At 47.6% G+C, this 14,786-nt stretch overlaps 1 protein-coding gene and 2 long non-coding RNA genes across 3 annotated transcripts; 1 reads left to right on the top strand and 2 right to left on the bottom strand.

The window, feature by feature from the left end:
• Positions 1 to 1,312: 1,312 nt before the first annotated feature.
• On the bottom strand, positions 1,313 to 1,822 carry LOC135375743 (uncharacterized). The gene is made up of 5 exons (XR_010417368.1): positions 1,736 to 1,822; positions 1,623 to 1,673; positions 1,490 to 1,522; positions 1,386 to 1,418; positions 1,313 to 1,324 (listed from the first exon to the last, which is right to left on the bottom strand). It is a non-coding gene; the product is annotated as an uncharacterized LOC135375743 (long non-coding RNA).
• Positions 1,823 to 1,918: 96 nt separating this feature from the next.
• Positions 1,919 to 2,262, bottom strand: LOC135375711 (uncharacterized). The gene is made up of 4 exons (XR_010417353.1): positions 2,215 to 2,262; positions 2,109 to 2,150; positions 2,007 to 2,036; positions 1,919 to 1,937 (listed from the first exon to the last, which is right to left on the bottom strand). It is a non-coding gene; the product is annotated as an uncharacterized LOC135375711 (long non-coding RNA).
• Positions 2,263 to 13,885: 11,623 nt separating this feature from the next.
• On the top strand, positions 13,886 to 14,536 carry LOC135375730 (uncharacterized). Its single transcript, XM_064608388.1, has one exon. The coding sequence runs from the start codon at positions 13,886 to 13,888 to the stop codon at positions 14,534 to 14,536; it is 651 nt and encodes a 216-aa protein (XP_064464458.1).
• The last annotated feature ends 250 nt before the right edge of the window (positions 14,537 to 14,786 follow it).

Raw genomic sequence — 14,786 nt, 5'->3', positions numbered from 1 at the left:
GTTGACTACACCTACGTTAAGGTTACGTCACTGTGTGGCACCAGCACGAACATGTTGAACTAGTTCTTTGAGAAGGCGAAGCTTCTGGCGTTGTAACTTTAGCAGTTGCCTGTATCTTTCCCTATCCTCTGCCTTCCACTCATCAATTTTTTTCAAAATGTCATTCAGGAGTGTTGCATTACGCCGCGGTCTCCGTACTTGTGAGGCACCTGCTGCTGTCTCTTGTTGTGATGTGCTGGGCTCCGGCATGAACTGCTGGCGTTCCACATCACTGCTTTGGGCGGGCTCTTCCTCTGTTTCAACTTCTCGTTGTACTGCCTCCGTTCCCCCTGACACTACCACGGGGGCTGTGTATGCTGCAGTATTTCGCAGAATATCGTCCATGGCTTGAAAAAAAATCCACTCCTTTCGCCCTCTTCCTGTTGCTCTCCGGTTTGATTTATGTTTTGTGTAGGTTCGTTTTAGACCTTTGAATTTTTCTTCCAGCTCTTCTGCTGACTTTGTAGTGCCGTGCTGCTTGAATGCATCAGCCAACTTTCTCCAAACATGCTTCTTCTTCTGACGTCTGTCATCAAAATCATCTTTAAATTTTCCGTAAAGTGAGATTAGGAGGAGAGTGCTTCGCGGTAGAGCCCTGCACCATCCGCGGATGGAAGCGGATATCCGCGGATATCCGCAAGATACTTGCGGATTCGGATGAAAATTTAGCACTTTCTGCGGTGTGCGGATCGGATGCGGATGGCGTGAGGTCGGATGCGGATCGGATGCGGATACGAAGGCAGCGGATCGGTAGCGGATCGGATGCGGATATACCGCGTGCTGTCATTTTTCCACCAGCAATTTATTTGTATTGCGCGCCGACAGCCGACAGGGAGCGCATGCTCGGGTTCACCTTTGTCCATGCACGGCGCCAAGATGGGAGAGGAGGCATTCTGGCGTCTCGAACCGCGCGAGCACCGACGAGGTAGCGTTCCACGCGTTCCAGAAGTCCCTCCATATCGCGCTTGTTGAAAGGTTTACCTTTGCTTGTCGTCATGACTGAGTCCTTCCGTGACAGCGTGGACGCAACCGAAATTATACCAACGTGCTTCCGGCGGTCTTTACGCATCTTTTGAAACGTGCGGATTTTGCGGATCGGATGCGGATGGTGCGTTTTGCTCAGCGGATCGGATGCGGATGTAAACTGTTGTGTTTGGTGCGGATACGGATCGGATGCGGATAACGTGTGCGCGGATGCGGGTCGGAAGCGGATGCCAAAAATCTCATCCGCGCAGGGCTCTACTTCGCGGTGTCCACCCTGGGCCTTCTTCAGCAGATAGATGCTCTATGTGACCAATTAAACTCATTACCCAAAGCTTCTTCCATTTAGCAATGAATCCACTCACCATGGTTAGTGTTAGCTCCTTCTTCACCGTGTGCTGTGAAGTAAAGATGACATAAAGGTGAGGTAAAGGTGACTTTAAATGCGTCAGACCACGACTCAGCTTACTTCAATAAGGCACGTATACCATACGTGCGCTAACTGCAACAGAAATAAATGTAGACTGTTATGCATGAAAATCATAATGGTGCAATGGTATTTATTCTATACTGTTTAAATCAATTCAATGTGCAGTGCGTACCTTGGGCTTCTGGCTGTGCCAAGAGGCTCCACGCCGTCGTTGATGAGAAACCTAAAACAATAATGCTGCAGTGTAGCTGCGTAGCAAAATAAAGATCAATACAAAGCACTTACATGCACTTGTAGGCAGCGTTTGCCCAGCACATTGTGAGGCTCTGAAGCTGTTTTGCAGACCTAAGAGTCAAGGAACAGAGTTCAATGACGTATGGAAAAATACTATTTTTTCTTTTTACTTGGAACGGCTGGTCGAGTCCTCTATGTACCAACAAGAAATTTCACTCACCTACATCTGTCATTCTTTCGCTGATGGGACGAACTGCCACGCGAAAGAAATGAAGTGTTACTCTGGTTACTCTACAAGAAAGACTCCTACATTCCTACTCACGCAAGCTAGTTCCTGCTGGTGTGGACGCCCCTGCAGTGTATGTAATGTAATTTCGTTATCGCAAGACTAGGTAGAAAACATCCGATTGCATTTTCTACATACCCGTACTCCTGCTGCTGTTGTGGAGCAGTACCACTGATCCATCTGTCAACAAAACGAATTGGACTTCAACAGAAGCTCGAACCCCCACAATTCGCACTTGACGTACCTTCGCGCTCAACAGACGCTAGTGCGTACCCTGATGTTCCTACGAAATAAACCATTCTGGCAATTTAGTACAACCATATCACTTCTCTGTAATCGTATCACTATTTATCGCCGACATCGGATGACTCGGGAAACACAAACAGCGTGGGCGGTTGCAACGGTTGCGCCATTTCGAAAGGCAGTACGGCAGTACACCGGAACATGCGTCACGTTCCGGAACTGGCCCCGCTCGTCCCCAGCGTTCTCCGGCTCCGAAGTAGGGGCGCGCAGGGTGCACCCGGGAACGTGCACCGGAAGTCACTTTTGAGGTGTTAAGTGATCCCCTGAAAGAGGGAATGTTCCCGGAGCACGAACCTAACGCGCCCAATGATATACCGCTGCACGTGGCCGGAAGACGACGAGGCCGACGTTGACCATGACGCGGGAGCACGAGCACGGGCAGCGTAGCCCAGCCCCAAAATTTTGTTTATTGTTTGTTCAACGACGCTCATTTTCTCGGGGAACAGTAGACGAAACTTATTTGTCTTGGAATTCCCAGTCGCAGCCACAGAAATGTGGAAGGATCATGCTTGTAAAAAAAATAGTGGTGCTGGATAGGTTATACAGTGAAATCTTTTCTTTTACAGTGGATGCCGGAAACCTGGCAGCGCTTTTAGCACTCATCCAGTAGGATGTCAACAGGAAGGGGGGTCTATTGTTTCATGGGACAACTTTAATGTGCCGCACTAAGCATGCCGTGTATGGTGACCGGAACATTTTGTTAATAGTGTCCCCAAAGCGGATCCTCCTTTCAAAGCGACGTATACGTGTATGTACGTATCACGAGACGCAGACTTACCTTGAGTACATAGTGGTAGGACACGCAGCTATATGACTTGCAGTCGTCGCATTCCTTACACCTCAGCATGCTGAAAAACGTTCCTGTTGGAAGGAAATATTATTCAGCGGTCCAATAGACCGTTAACAAGTCTCCGCACGACAAGCAGAGAGAGACCCCTCGCCGCAGAGCTCAAACGCTCAAACTCAACGGCCTCGCTATCAGTGTTGCTAGACTGCGCAATGACAAGGAGGAAAACTGTCGAGGAATATGCAGATGTGTCGCGCTTAACTCTCGCCACGGAGTAAAGCGCAGGTTGAAGGGAGTTATTAAAGCATCAAAACATGGAAACGCACAAACAAGGAGCTTCAAGGGTGTTTGTGAGAGTTCATCCGCAGCACGGGGTGTAAAATTGCTTAATACTCTCTTTTGACTACCTTTTTTTTAGAGTGTGGAGGTAATTAAATGTAGTTACCATCAATTAAAGAAAAATTCAGAGTAATTAAAGAAAGCAAACGTAATTAAAGGGAATTAAATGAAATTCAAGGTTACCTCAGGTAGCCTGCAGTTACCTTCGGTAATTAATGGGTAATTAAAAGTAACTGAGACTAATTATAATTTAATTAACCCCCGTATTCCCAACCAACCCTGAGGGCTCCCTATGTAACCTCTAGCCCTGAGGGAGACGAATTTTGTTTCCCAAAGCGCCCGTATCTGCAAGGGGCGCCCCAAGGGCACGCGCCAGCCAAGTGAGCTCGCGGGCTCACTGTACGCTCCCTGAGGGACGCTCGCCTCGAAACAAACATGGATGACATGTGCATTTGTGGATCGCGTCGTGCGACTCGAGCGTTATACCCTCACGGTGGTATTGCCGTAGTGACGGTTCGACGAATTCGTGACTGGGAAAACTACCTTGTGCGGTACGACGAATATGAATTGAAAGAAAGATAAGTTGGGGGGGGGGGCGTGTACATGAACACTACAGTCTATACTGAACATCAGGAGGGGCACGGACAATCCTGGCTTCCCTTGTCCGCCCATTCAGTGATTGTTACAATCTGGCCGTTTAATACAACACACACACACACACACAAGGAGACGATGGTGAGATGTGTACATATCATATCCGCAATATCCAACAGTTGTACAACATCTGAATACTGACATGAAGTAGCCCACCATACATGAAGTTTGCAAGTCGAACGCGAACAGAACAGGAGAGATACCAAAGTAGCAGACGACAGCCATCGGAAGCGGAAATCAGGCGCGGTCCTGCGCATGCGCTTCTGCTTCGTTCTACGAGGAATCGGGCCGAATCCCCTTCGAGCCTCCGACGGCCAGCCCTTCGCTGAGGGCGTGCACATTTACGTTTGAGAAACGCATGCTGCCCTCAGGGGATGTTCGCCCTCAAGGGACCCTGGGCTACGGGCGCCCTGAGGGCAAAGTTGCGGGTGGTTTGGGAATACGGCCCTAAATGAACTTATAGTAATTGAAAGGGTCGAACCGGAAGTCAAGTATAGACAGGAAGTTGACAACCGGAAGTCAGGTTGCACCGGAATTCGAGCTGGCTTGGAAGTGGATACCCGGAAGTCAAGTATGGACCGGAAAAGGCGCTTAATACTAACGCACTTCTCTTTCATTTACCGCTAAATCGCCACTGGATGTTCTCGGTCTGGGACTGTGTGTCTGGTGATCCCCATATTGGTGATAAACATTGTTCTTCAATTCCACGGTATACTTTATTTCATTCAACGAAGCTATGCACTCTAAACTAGAATTATCTTCATTATCTGGACAAATCGAGAGTCTGTACGCTACTCATGGCGACAGATGCTTTGCGAGAACAACACTGATAACAAAGCACAAAAACACAAACAGAATGTTGTCCAGCTCAATGTAAAATTCATTCAATGTCATCATGGAATAATTTTTAACTGTGCGATCTACCCTCTTGAGCAGGAGGAACGAAATTGTCACATTGCAGGGTTCATCCTGGCTCAGTCCGGGCCTGGTGGTCTGGTTCGGGGTCGGCGCGTAGGAGGTTACGTATGCTGTCGTTAACCGCGATTATGTCATGACCGAGGAGAAAAGGGATGATAAAGAACAAACACAAATACCATCCGCTGCAGAAAACACAAGCCAACACACAACCTATACATGTCATGAACATGTCAGTTTGCCAGTTAGAAACATCTTTTGACACTTGTTCAGCGGTTGCTGGTTGTGCTGGCACCGATGGCGTTGCAGGGTTAGGTTGTTGCATTATACTTTGCGGTCGACCTCCAGGAAACAGCTACGCAGCTGGTGAGGGCGGCAGCATGATGGGTCCAACTTGCGCCGTTCGCCGCTGTTGAACACTAGGGCTTCACTGTCCCAGTAGTACTGGCTGTTTGGTTCGCAGACCTCACATTTAGCTTTCTGCACCTGAGGGCCGAGTGGATATATCTCACGGTAAAAACAAAATCGCTATTCTTCTTCTTCTCCTTCGTCTACCGGGGAGAGCAGTGCACGGGCCTAAATTTATCGTTCCGCCCGGGCCCGCACCCGTGGCTGCAAAGGGACCCCCTACCTGAGGCCGTCCGAGTACTCAAAAGTTGAGCCTAGCCCGACTTGTACCCGAGGCAGCGGAATGTTACCCGACCCCAGCTCGACCCGGTTCTCGGAAAGCTGAGCTCGGCCCGACCCAAACCCGAGGCCCATAGTGTTACTATGGTGTTACCTCGAAGCAAGCCCGACGCGGTTGTGGAATCTTCAGCCAGGCCCTAGTCGTCGGATGTTGCGACTTGCGAGGGACAACCCGACCTAATTCTGAAAGTTGGTGGATGCGCATGCGCATGTACAGCACCCCCATTACTGAGATCGTTCTCCTGACAGAATGCAATGCTGAAATGTCTGCTGTCACCAAATTGTACCACTTGTCCGCAAATTGGAACGCAGAACATTTTAACGGCTACCTGTGAAGAGGTCATCCTGCTGGCAGCTTGCTTTTCTGAAGATTTCAAGTGTGACCGTATTCTACCATTTTTATTTTTTAGTTTTTCGAATGCGCTGAACTTTCCTAACGGTGCTTTACAGTGAGAAGGGTGCATGTTCGATTTCTTATCAGAGATGTTCTCCGTGATTTCGAATTGCTGCTGAAGATTTCTTGAGCAGCAGTTAACAGCTGCAGTTAATATATGGGAAAATTGCAAAGCTTCACTAGAAATGGCTTATCATCTGCTCCGATACATTATTCTATAATTGACAAATGCACATGTTAATACAAAATTTATTTGAGCCTTCTGCGCTGCGAGTATCGAATGCGTACGTACGCAAATGTGCAGTACATACAAGACAGAAAGCGCATTGGCATTGAAATTAGTCACAACAAAGAAAGAAGAAGAAAAAAAAAAGATCGGCAGGTTGTTGTACAGTAATAGGAGGTTGTCAATTGAGGCTTCTTGAAGAGGCGTCCGCCTCCTCTGAAGCACGTGGCCCCGCACTGAGGTTACGTTCGCTGCTTGCACTGGTGGCAGGGATGTATAGGGTATGGTGGGGCAAGATGAGACATGCCTCTAGGGCTTACATTATGTGATATACAGTCTGCTAGACATGCACGATTTGAGACAAACTTAATTTTCTTCTCTAATATTCTGCGAGCATTTAGAAAAGAATTACTGGTGGCATGCACAGAGTCCTTGTTGAGTCAAAGTGGTGACCACGTTTACCCTTGTGAGATGGCTTCTGTCTTTTCCTGGTGGAGAATCCAGCCGAGCCTGGCGGCACCTCTGGCGGCGGTGAGGGACTAGTGGCCAGTTGAACAAAGTTCAATGCAGAGGTTGAACTAGAGGGTCTGGGTGAACTAGAAGAGGGCTGTAGAGATGGGGTGTTCATGCGGGAATCGTGGAACACAGTTGGTTGAGATGATTCGGAGGGCCAGTAGAGCTTCCCGGAGACAGCGGTTGTTCTTGGATCAAGGACGTGTCCAGAGCGTGGAAATCATTCTAGCGGAAAAGTGCCAAAAAAGAAAGCTGCCGACATGAATGCGCCAACATGAAGTTATACTTATTAGCCTTCCGGGCAATATTTAAAGATTTAAAGAATCGCGATTAAAATAAAATGAAGGTCCAGTAATGATCTGACTGTGCTGCATCCAGGGGATTCGGATTATTCTACTGTGGCGCTGATGGGCTGTACAGATTGGGACGCACACGCACATACATTCGATGATGATGAGTTGGGCATTTCTCCATTCGAGCGACACCATAGCAGCGAACAGAAGCGGGCACACGTACTAAGAGATTTATAGAGAATAGCAGGTCACCCGTTTCTTATATCTGATCGCTTCCAGAAAGCCAGTAGGGCCAGGCTCCGATTAAGAAATGTGACAGTGCCGTGTTCCGTAAACTTTTGTCCCAAGCTCTGCAACTCAACTTCTTGTGCTGTCGAAAAAGCACGTGGTCGGCTGGAAACAGAAGAGCGTTTATGAGCCACACAGAAATGTGCCTTCCCGCTTTGCGCGCTGCGAGCGACGTGCAATTCGCCGACATCTTGTCCACGGTCGTGATTCCGCGCTCCCCATGGGTTAGATAAGGCGCTCTCACACCAGTTCTTCTAGCCCTGGTCAGTCTTCTTTGTGGATAATGGCCATTCTCCATGGAAGAAGAAACAGAAGAAGGAGAGAAGGACACCCATTTGGTTTTCATCGAGATATCTTGTGGCCACTGTGCTTAGTGGTGGAAGAAGAAGAAGAAGAGATATCTACAACGTTCGGTTCCCTATAGGTGCGAATGTCATAGCGAGACGCGTCGACCGCGGAACAAGTACCGATTGCGAAGCAGTAGTACAGATGCACCATCTCGCATCCACAGGTCTGGAAACGGTAACTGGTCCAACAAGATAACCTGTACCAGCGGGTCATCAGAGTCACTCCAGATAAGTTAGACATCCTTGGTGTGAAGAAACCATGCAACAGCCGCTTCCAGTGGGGCAACCAGGCGCCGGCGTTCAGCAGAGTCCAATGGGACAAGCGTTGCCCCCACACGTACCAGCGCAACAACAGTTTCCAGTAGCTCAACCGGGACCAATGGGGCAAAAACCTCACCCTATGCAGCCAATGCCGGCACAGCCGGCAGTCATCGCAATACCGGTGCAACGTCCTAGCCGTGCAAATGATATCTCGATGATATGTAAGGGTGCTGGAGCAATTTGTTTTGCCTCTGCCGCATGTTGGTGCTGTTTTTGGTTTTGTCTGCTCCTTCCCATTTATCTCAGCGGCGGCGCACTGTTTACGCCACCACTCACATCAGCTTCAACAAATACCACGCCCAACAAAATCCTGGCTGACAGGCCCCAACGCTTTCAACTTGACATGAACGAGTCCACCACGGGCAATGAGACCATCTTGAGCCTGGATATGACACCGGCGACGTCACGACGCCTTCATCTCGCCTGGACAGAGCCAAGCATCATTCCATGAAGGCGTCGAATGAAGCCAGTGAATATGATGAATGAATTCAACATAAAGAATGACAATAATGCTGACCAATATCGTGCGTGTGTTTGTCCGTTCATTCATTCTTAAAACAGAACTTCACCGCATAGCACGCTGAAGGCCAACCACTGCACAGAATGACAGCGTTATTATAAATGATGACAGGATCATAGCGTTATGATACATGGAAAGCGCGCGACGTACGGCCTTTTCGTGACAATCAACATTACTGCGTAAATGTCACAATTTTTCAGACGATCACGGAAGGTGTTGGGATTTTTTGCGGCAGCTCTTAGTGACGTTTGCTGACGCTGACAAGACGTTTGGCATGTGCCACTAAATTTCCCAACACTTCACATGATGGTCTGCATTCCTTTGTAAAATGTCGGTGATATGATTGCAGAAAGGTCATTAATTGCTGGAAGGGAACTCCGAGACAAGGAACAGACGTACACAGGACAACAACGTCTTTTCCTTGCCTCGGAGTTCCTTTCCGTTGACAGGGATATAAGGGTGCTGATATAGCTGGTGCATGACTGCGAAGACGACGATACCCGAGACAAGTAAGAAACACAATCAATTTTAATACACACACAAATTTAATGTTAAATACAAAAAAATAATATTTTGCGTGTGTGTGTGTGTGTGTGTTTCTTCCTTGTCTTGGGTATCGTCGTCTTCGTATTCCTTTCCATCGTGTACATCTAGCTAACCTGCATCTTATCTCTTCTTGAATGTTACTGAAGCTGATCCCTTTAACCCTCTATTTCATGACATCACATATATGATACATACAGTTTCCACCCCTATATAGCTATATGTGTCATGTCCTAATTTCGCCAACTGCACCATATTCCTCATAACGTCATACGACACTGTGCAAAGATACAGTCATCTGTTGCGCCGTTTGTGAAGCCAGGAATTCCAAGAAGATGAAGAAGTAGTACGTGAGACGGAAGAATTGATATTGGACTTGAAAGAACACCTTTTTCTTCTGTATTTGTATGTCTAAAGGTTATATAATTTTCTGTGTTGTTTTACATGTCTTTTTGAGTATACCGAAAACTTCAATTTTATTTTTGGCATTGTTCCTTCTGATATTATCTGTCACTTTTCGCTATGCATGGATGGTACTTTATGCAGTTATGGGAGTGATTTTTTAATGTGTGTTTTGACGTGTTTCTACGTTTTGTGCAACATTTTCTTATGCAGAATATGAACTGGTATATTTGCCGGATTATCCCCACTATGGCTGTGCCTTTCTTTCTTCTTCTTATCTTCTTTACTCATTTATTTTCATTTTTCTTTCTTCATGTTTTTGTACTGTGAGTATTGCGGTTCTTGTATTACTTTCTTCCACCATAGCAGTAGTGGGCAGATCTACAAATGGGAAATACAGATTTTACTGCGTATTTTGGTTTCAGCCTGGTCCTGGGATGCAACCTTGCACTTTTGCTTCACCAAAGGGACGTACTGCATAATGTATCGTATATGATACTTACCGAAATTTGGTTAAACCTCGCCTGGAAACCTCGCAGATTTTGATAAAATTCGAATGTTCTTATTCCAGTGGTACTACTGCATGGATAATTTTTTTTTTTACTGTTATAAAAAATCATTAAATATGTGGTTTTAATGCTGTATTGCCCTCCACCGTGGATGAGGGCATGATCGAGGCTCCGGACCTACGTGAACTGCATTCGCAGAGAGATCAGACGTTCACTCACCAAGTCCAGCTCTGGTGAACCGGTCGGCATGGGCGGATAGACATAGCCTTGGCACGTTGCTGTTGGTTGCACGTTGTCAACCATGTACATAGTTTTGGTTTTTTCTCTTCTTCGTAAGCTGGCTAAATAAAAGCGAACTGCAGGAGCCGTTTTTTTCAGTTCCTGCGAGCCGACGAAGTTGTTGGGTTGTCAGCCTCTTGCGCGTGTCTTAGGTCACCTGCGACAATTCCATGTTCCTGGATCAACAATAGGTTATGGGCCCAGGGAACTTACCAACCGACTGCAGTGTACTACAGTACTAGGATATTTGCTGGGAAACCAAGAAGGCATTCCAGGAAAGTCTGAAGATGGCATCGGCTGGAGCTTCTGTCACATTACCGGGCGGCGCCATGGAAAAATTGGACGGGACCAATTACCCGACGTGGAGCTTCAAGATGACAACGTTCTTGAAGGCGCGGCAACTCTGGAAAGTCATCAATGAAGATCCTCCGACAACTCCAGAAGCGAGAACTACATGGGACAAGGAGGATTTGGAGGCACTCAATGTGATCGTCCAAACGCTATCGAGTGGTCAAACCGCATATGTCATTAACCAGACTTCAGCAAGAGGAGTGTGGAAGAAGCTGGAAGAAGTGAGTCGGGGACGCACTTTAGAGAGGAGGCTTAGCTTGAGGAGGAAACTCAACGCAACGAAATGGGAGAAAGGCGAGAATGCGACCCAGTACATGCACCGTGTACAATCTGTTGCTGAGGAGTTACGCACCTTGGGAGACTCTCTCGACGACGCGGAGGTAGCATCGGTAGCGCTTCAGGGGTTGCCACGTCCGTATTATGGTGTTGCAAGAAGTTTTGACGCCTGTTCAATGGCAAACATCACTCCTGAGAAAGTGAAATATGCACTGCTACAAGAAGGACGTCAAACTACGTCAACGGATGAGGCGGCGTGCAAGGTTAGGATCTCTTCAGGAAGACCAAGGGACAGCAAGAAAGTAAAGTGCTACCACTGTGGGAAACCTGGCCACTTCGCTCGAGACTGCTACTCCCGACAAGACAACAGAAAAGTATCTGATGCTCATCCTTCGAAATCAGGACAGCAGGATACCAGACCCGAGAGACCAAGACAAGGGGCCCGAATGGCCAAGTCTTCTTCTAGGCACGAGTTTCACCAGGACGAAGGCCAAGATCATCACTACGCTTTTGGCGCAGGCGAATGTTGGACGGCAGAAAATCTACTGGAGTGGTCTATCGATTCTGGTGCCAGCAATCATATGACAGGCAGAAAGGAAGTTTTAACCAACTTCAAAGATGATGAGCGAAGAAAGGTGACTTTGGCGGACGGGAAGGTTATGAACGCCTGCGGAACTGGAACAGTCATGTTCAAAGTGAAAAACGGAAGTGTTGTCAACACATTGGCAGCAAAGGAAGTCCTGTATGTACCCGGAATGGCGGACAATTTGATCTCCGTTTCCAAACTAACCGACAGTGGTATCATCGTCACATTCAGCGGGGACGAATGTACTGCTTTCAAAGGAAACCGGTTCGTTTTCTCAGGGGCCAAAGAAGCAGGAATTTACAGACTGAATGGGGAAGTGACGTCATCCTCCAGAGGTTGCGAGAAGCGTGAAAAAGAATGACAGTATGGTGTGGCACCGGCGTATGTGTCATTTGAACTTCGACACATTGATACAGATGGGTCAACGACACGTTATCAGGGGTTTACCCACCATCCAACGCGAACATCCCCAATGTGAAGACTGCCTTACAGCGAAGCAGCCAAGGACTTCGTTCAAGTCCATAAACGCTAAACCAAGGGATTACGTACTGGAATTGCTGCATGCCGACCTTTGTGGTCCGTTTCCAGTATTATCGATTGGCGGAAGTAAATACGCCCTCATCATTGTGGATGACCATAGTAGAAAAGTCTTCGTCTACTTCCTCAAATACAAGGATGAAGCAGGGGATAAAATCATACATTTTGTACGTCAAGCAGAAGTACAAACAGGAAGAAAAGTCAAGAGGTTGCGAACAGACAACGGAGGGGAATTTCTCGGTCAACAACTCGAGCGTTTTTTGGGGAACAAAGGAGTCATTCATGAGAAGACTGTTCCGCATTCACCAGCTCAAAACGGAATCGCGGAACGGATGAATCTCACCCTAGTAGAAACTGCAAGATCAATGTTGGCAGAGTCCAAGCTCCCGCCCCAATTTTGGGCTGAGGCCATGAACACTGCTGCGTATGTCCGGAATAGATGCAGTAAAACAGTTCTGAATGGAAAAGTCCCCGAAGAAGTGTATACAAAGAGACCTCAGACGGTGAAGAACTTCAAAACCTTCGGATGTCTTGCCTACATATCTATTCCCGATCGGTACAGGACGAAGCTGGACAATCGAAGCAAGCCTGTCATATTCCTCGGCTACTGCATCGACAGGAAAGGTTACCGTTTCTACGACCCTCAAGAGAAGCGTGTAATTGTGAATCGGGACGTCACGTTTGTCGAACAGAAGAGAGGATCATACTTATTACAAGAGTCTCTCGTTCAGACACCACGACACGATGAAGTTCAATACATCGTTTTGCGGGACACAAGCCCTAACGATAACCAGCAGGGTAACCAGACAGACCGGGAAGAAATTCACGAGCACGAAACGGCCCTCGAACACGGGCCAACCGCTGCAGAGAGCAACACTAGTGACGAGGGGGACGACAACGGGAACGAACAAGAGATTCGTGAGCCACCCATACCTCGAAGGTCAACGCGGATCTCTCGCCCTCCTCAACGCCTCCAGGTGGACCCAGCCAAACCAAGTTACTCTGATATGGCAGAAGTGGAACTGAAGGAGCCACATAGCTATAACGAAGCTACAAGCTCGCCCCAAAAGTTGGAATGGACCACGGCTATGGAGGACGAACTTCAATCACATCGTGAAATGGAAACATGGAGCCTTGTACCGAGGAAACCAGGAATGAAAGTTGTAAAGTCGAAGTGGGTGTATCGGATCAAACGAGGGCCTACCGGCAAAATTGACAAGTTCAAGACAAGGGTCGTAGCGGTCGGCTGTTCTCAGGTCTATGGACTCGACTACTACGAAACTTTTTCGCCAGTTGTAAAACTCACGAGCCTTCGCACACTGCTTGCCTTAGCAAATGAAGAAGGCATGACCATGAGACAGCTGGATGTCAAAACTGCGTATCTGCATGGAATTCTCGAGGAGGAAGTATATATGGAACAACCACCAGGAAGCCCAAACACCACGTCCCACGTTTGTAAGCTGAAAAAGGCAATATATGGGCTAAAACAAGCCGGACGGACCTGGTACAGAACGCTCGATAAAATCCTGAGAGAGCAAGGTTATAGACGGCTAGAAGCAGACAACTGCGTGTACATCTTGGAGAACAAAGGTACCAAGGTTATTTTGGGAGTCTATGTTGACGATATTCTGCTTCTAGCGACAGCCAAACAGGCCCTGGAAAGTGCAATGAAAAACTTGGGTGAAAAGGTGGACCTAAAAGAACCTAGGCGAACCAAAGTACATCCTGGGAATTGAGATCACATGGGACAAAGCCAATAAGAAGCTCACGCTTAGGCAGAAGAAGTATATAAGTGACATCTTGAAACGTTACAGCATGGAAAATTGTAAACCGATCAAAACTCCAATGGAAACAGGTCCAAATAACAACGTTGGTCACACAACGGAAGGTAACACTGAATCAACGGTCCCTTATCAAAACTTGATCGGAAACCTGATGTACCTGGTGCAAGGAACACGTCCAGACATCGCATTTGCAACTCACTACCTGAGTGAGTTTAACCACTGTTTCACGTCCACTCATTGGCAAATGGCAAAAAGGGTGCTACGCTACTTGCAAGGGACGAAAGAAGTGGGTATCACGTACACAGCTTGTGCGGAACCTGTCGTGGGGTATTGCGACGCAAGCTGGAACGAGTCAGGCAAAGGGAAGTCACGTAGTGCTTACGTATTCACCATGTCCAAAGGAGCCATCAGCTGGAAATCGACGAAGCAACAACTCGTCGCGCTGTCAACGTGTGAAGCGGAATACATCGCTATCACCGAAGCCATTAAAGAAGGTAAATGGGTGAAGACATTGTTTAAAGAACTTGGGTTCTGCAAATACGGTACGGAGAGCTTGGAAATCAAGAGTGACAATCAAGCGGCCATAAGACTAATCGAAAATCCAGCACAGCATCAAAGGTCCAAACATATCGCCCTCAAATATCTATTCGCTATAGACACGAAGTCGAAAGCGGTGATTTTTTCATTTCCTACCTACGTACAGAAGATATGATAGCCGACAGCCTGACGAAGCCTGTAGGCAATACCAAGAACGTCATATGTGCAAATTGATGTGGACTTCAACTCCCACCAGCCTAGACTCAGTCTACGATACTCCGAAGGTTGTTCAACGTGAAGGGGGGTATGTTGGTTGCACGTTGTCAACCATGTACATAGTTTTGGTTTTTTCTCTTCTTCGTAAGCTGACTAAATAAAAGCGAACTGCAGGAGCCGTTTTTTTCAGTTCCTGCGAGCCGACGAAG

The sequence above is a fragment of the Ornithodoros turicata genome, unplaced genomic scaffold (assembly GCF_037126465.1).
Source record: "Ornithodoros turicata isolate Travis unplaced genomic scaffold, ASM3712646v1 ctg00000917.1, whole genome shotgun sequence".
Lineage (NCBI taxonomy): Eukaryota > Metazoa > Arthropoda > Arachnida > Ixodida > Argasidae > Ornithodoros > Ornithodoros turicata.
Note: the sequence above shows the minus strand (reverse complement) of the source record. Positions and strands in the feature narration are given on the sequence as shown.

Coding starts and splice junctions, on each gene's coding strand:
- LOC135375730 (XM_064608388.1), top strand. CDS start 13,886: ATGGAAACAGGTCCAAATAACAACGTTGGTCACACAACGGAAGGTAAC.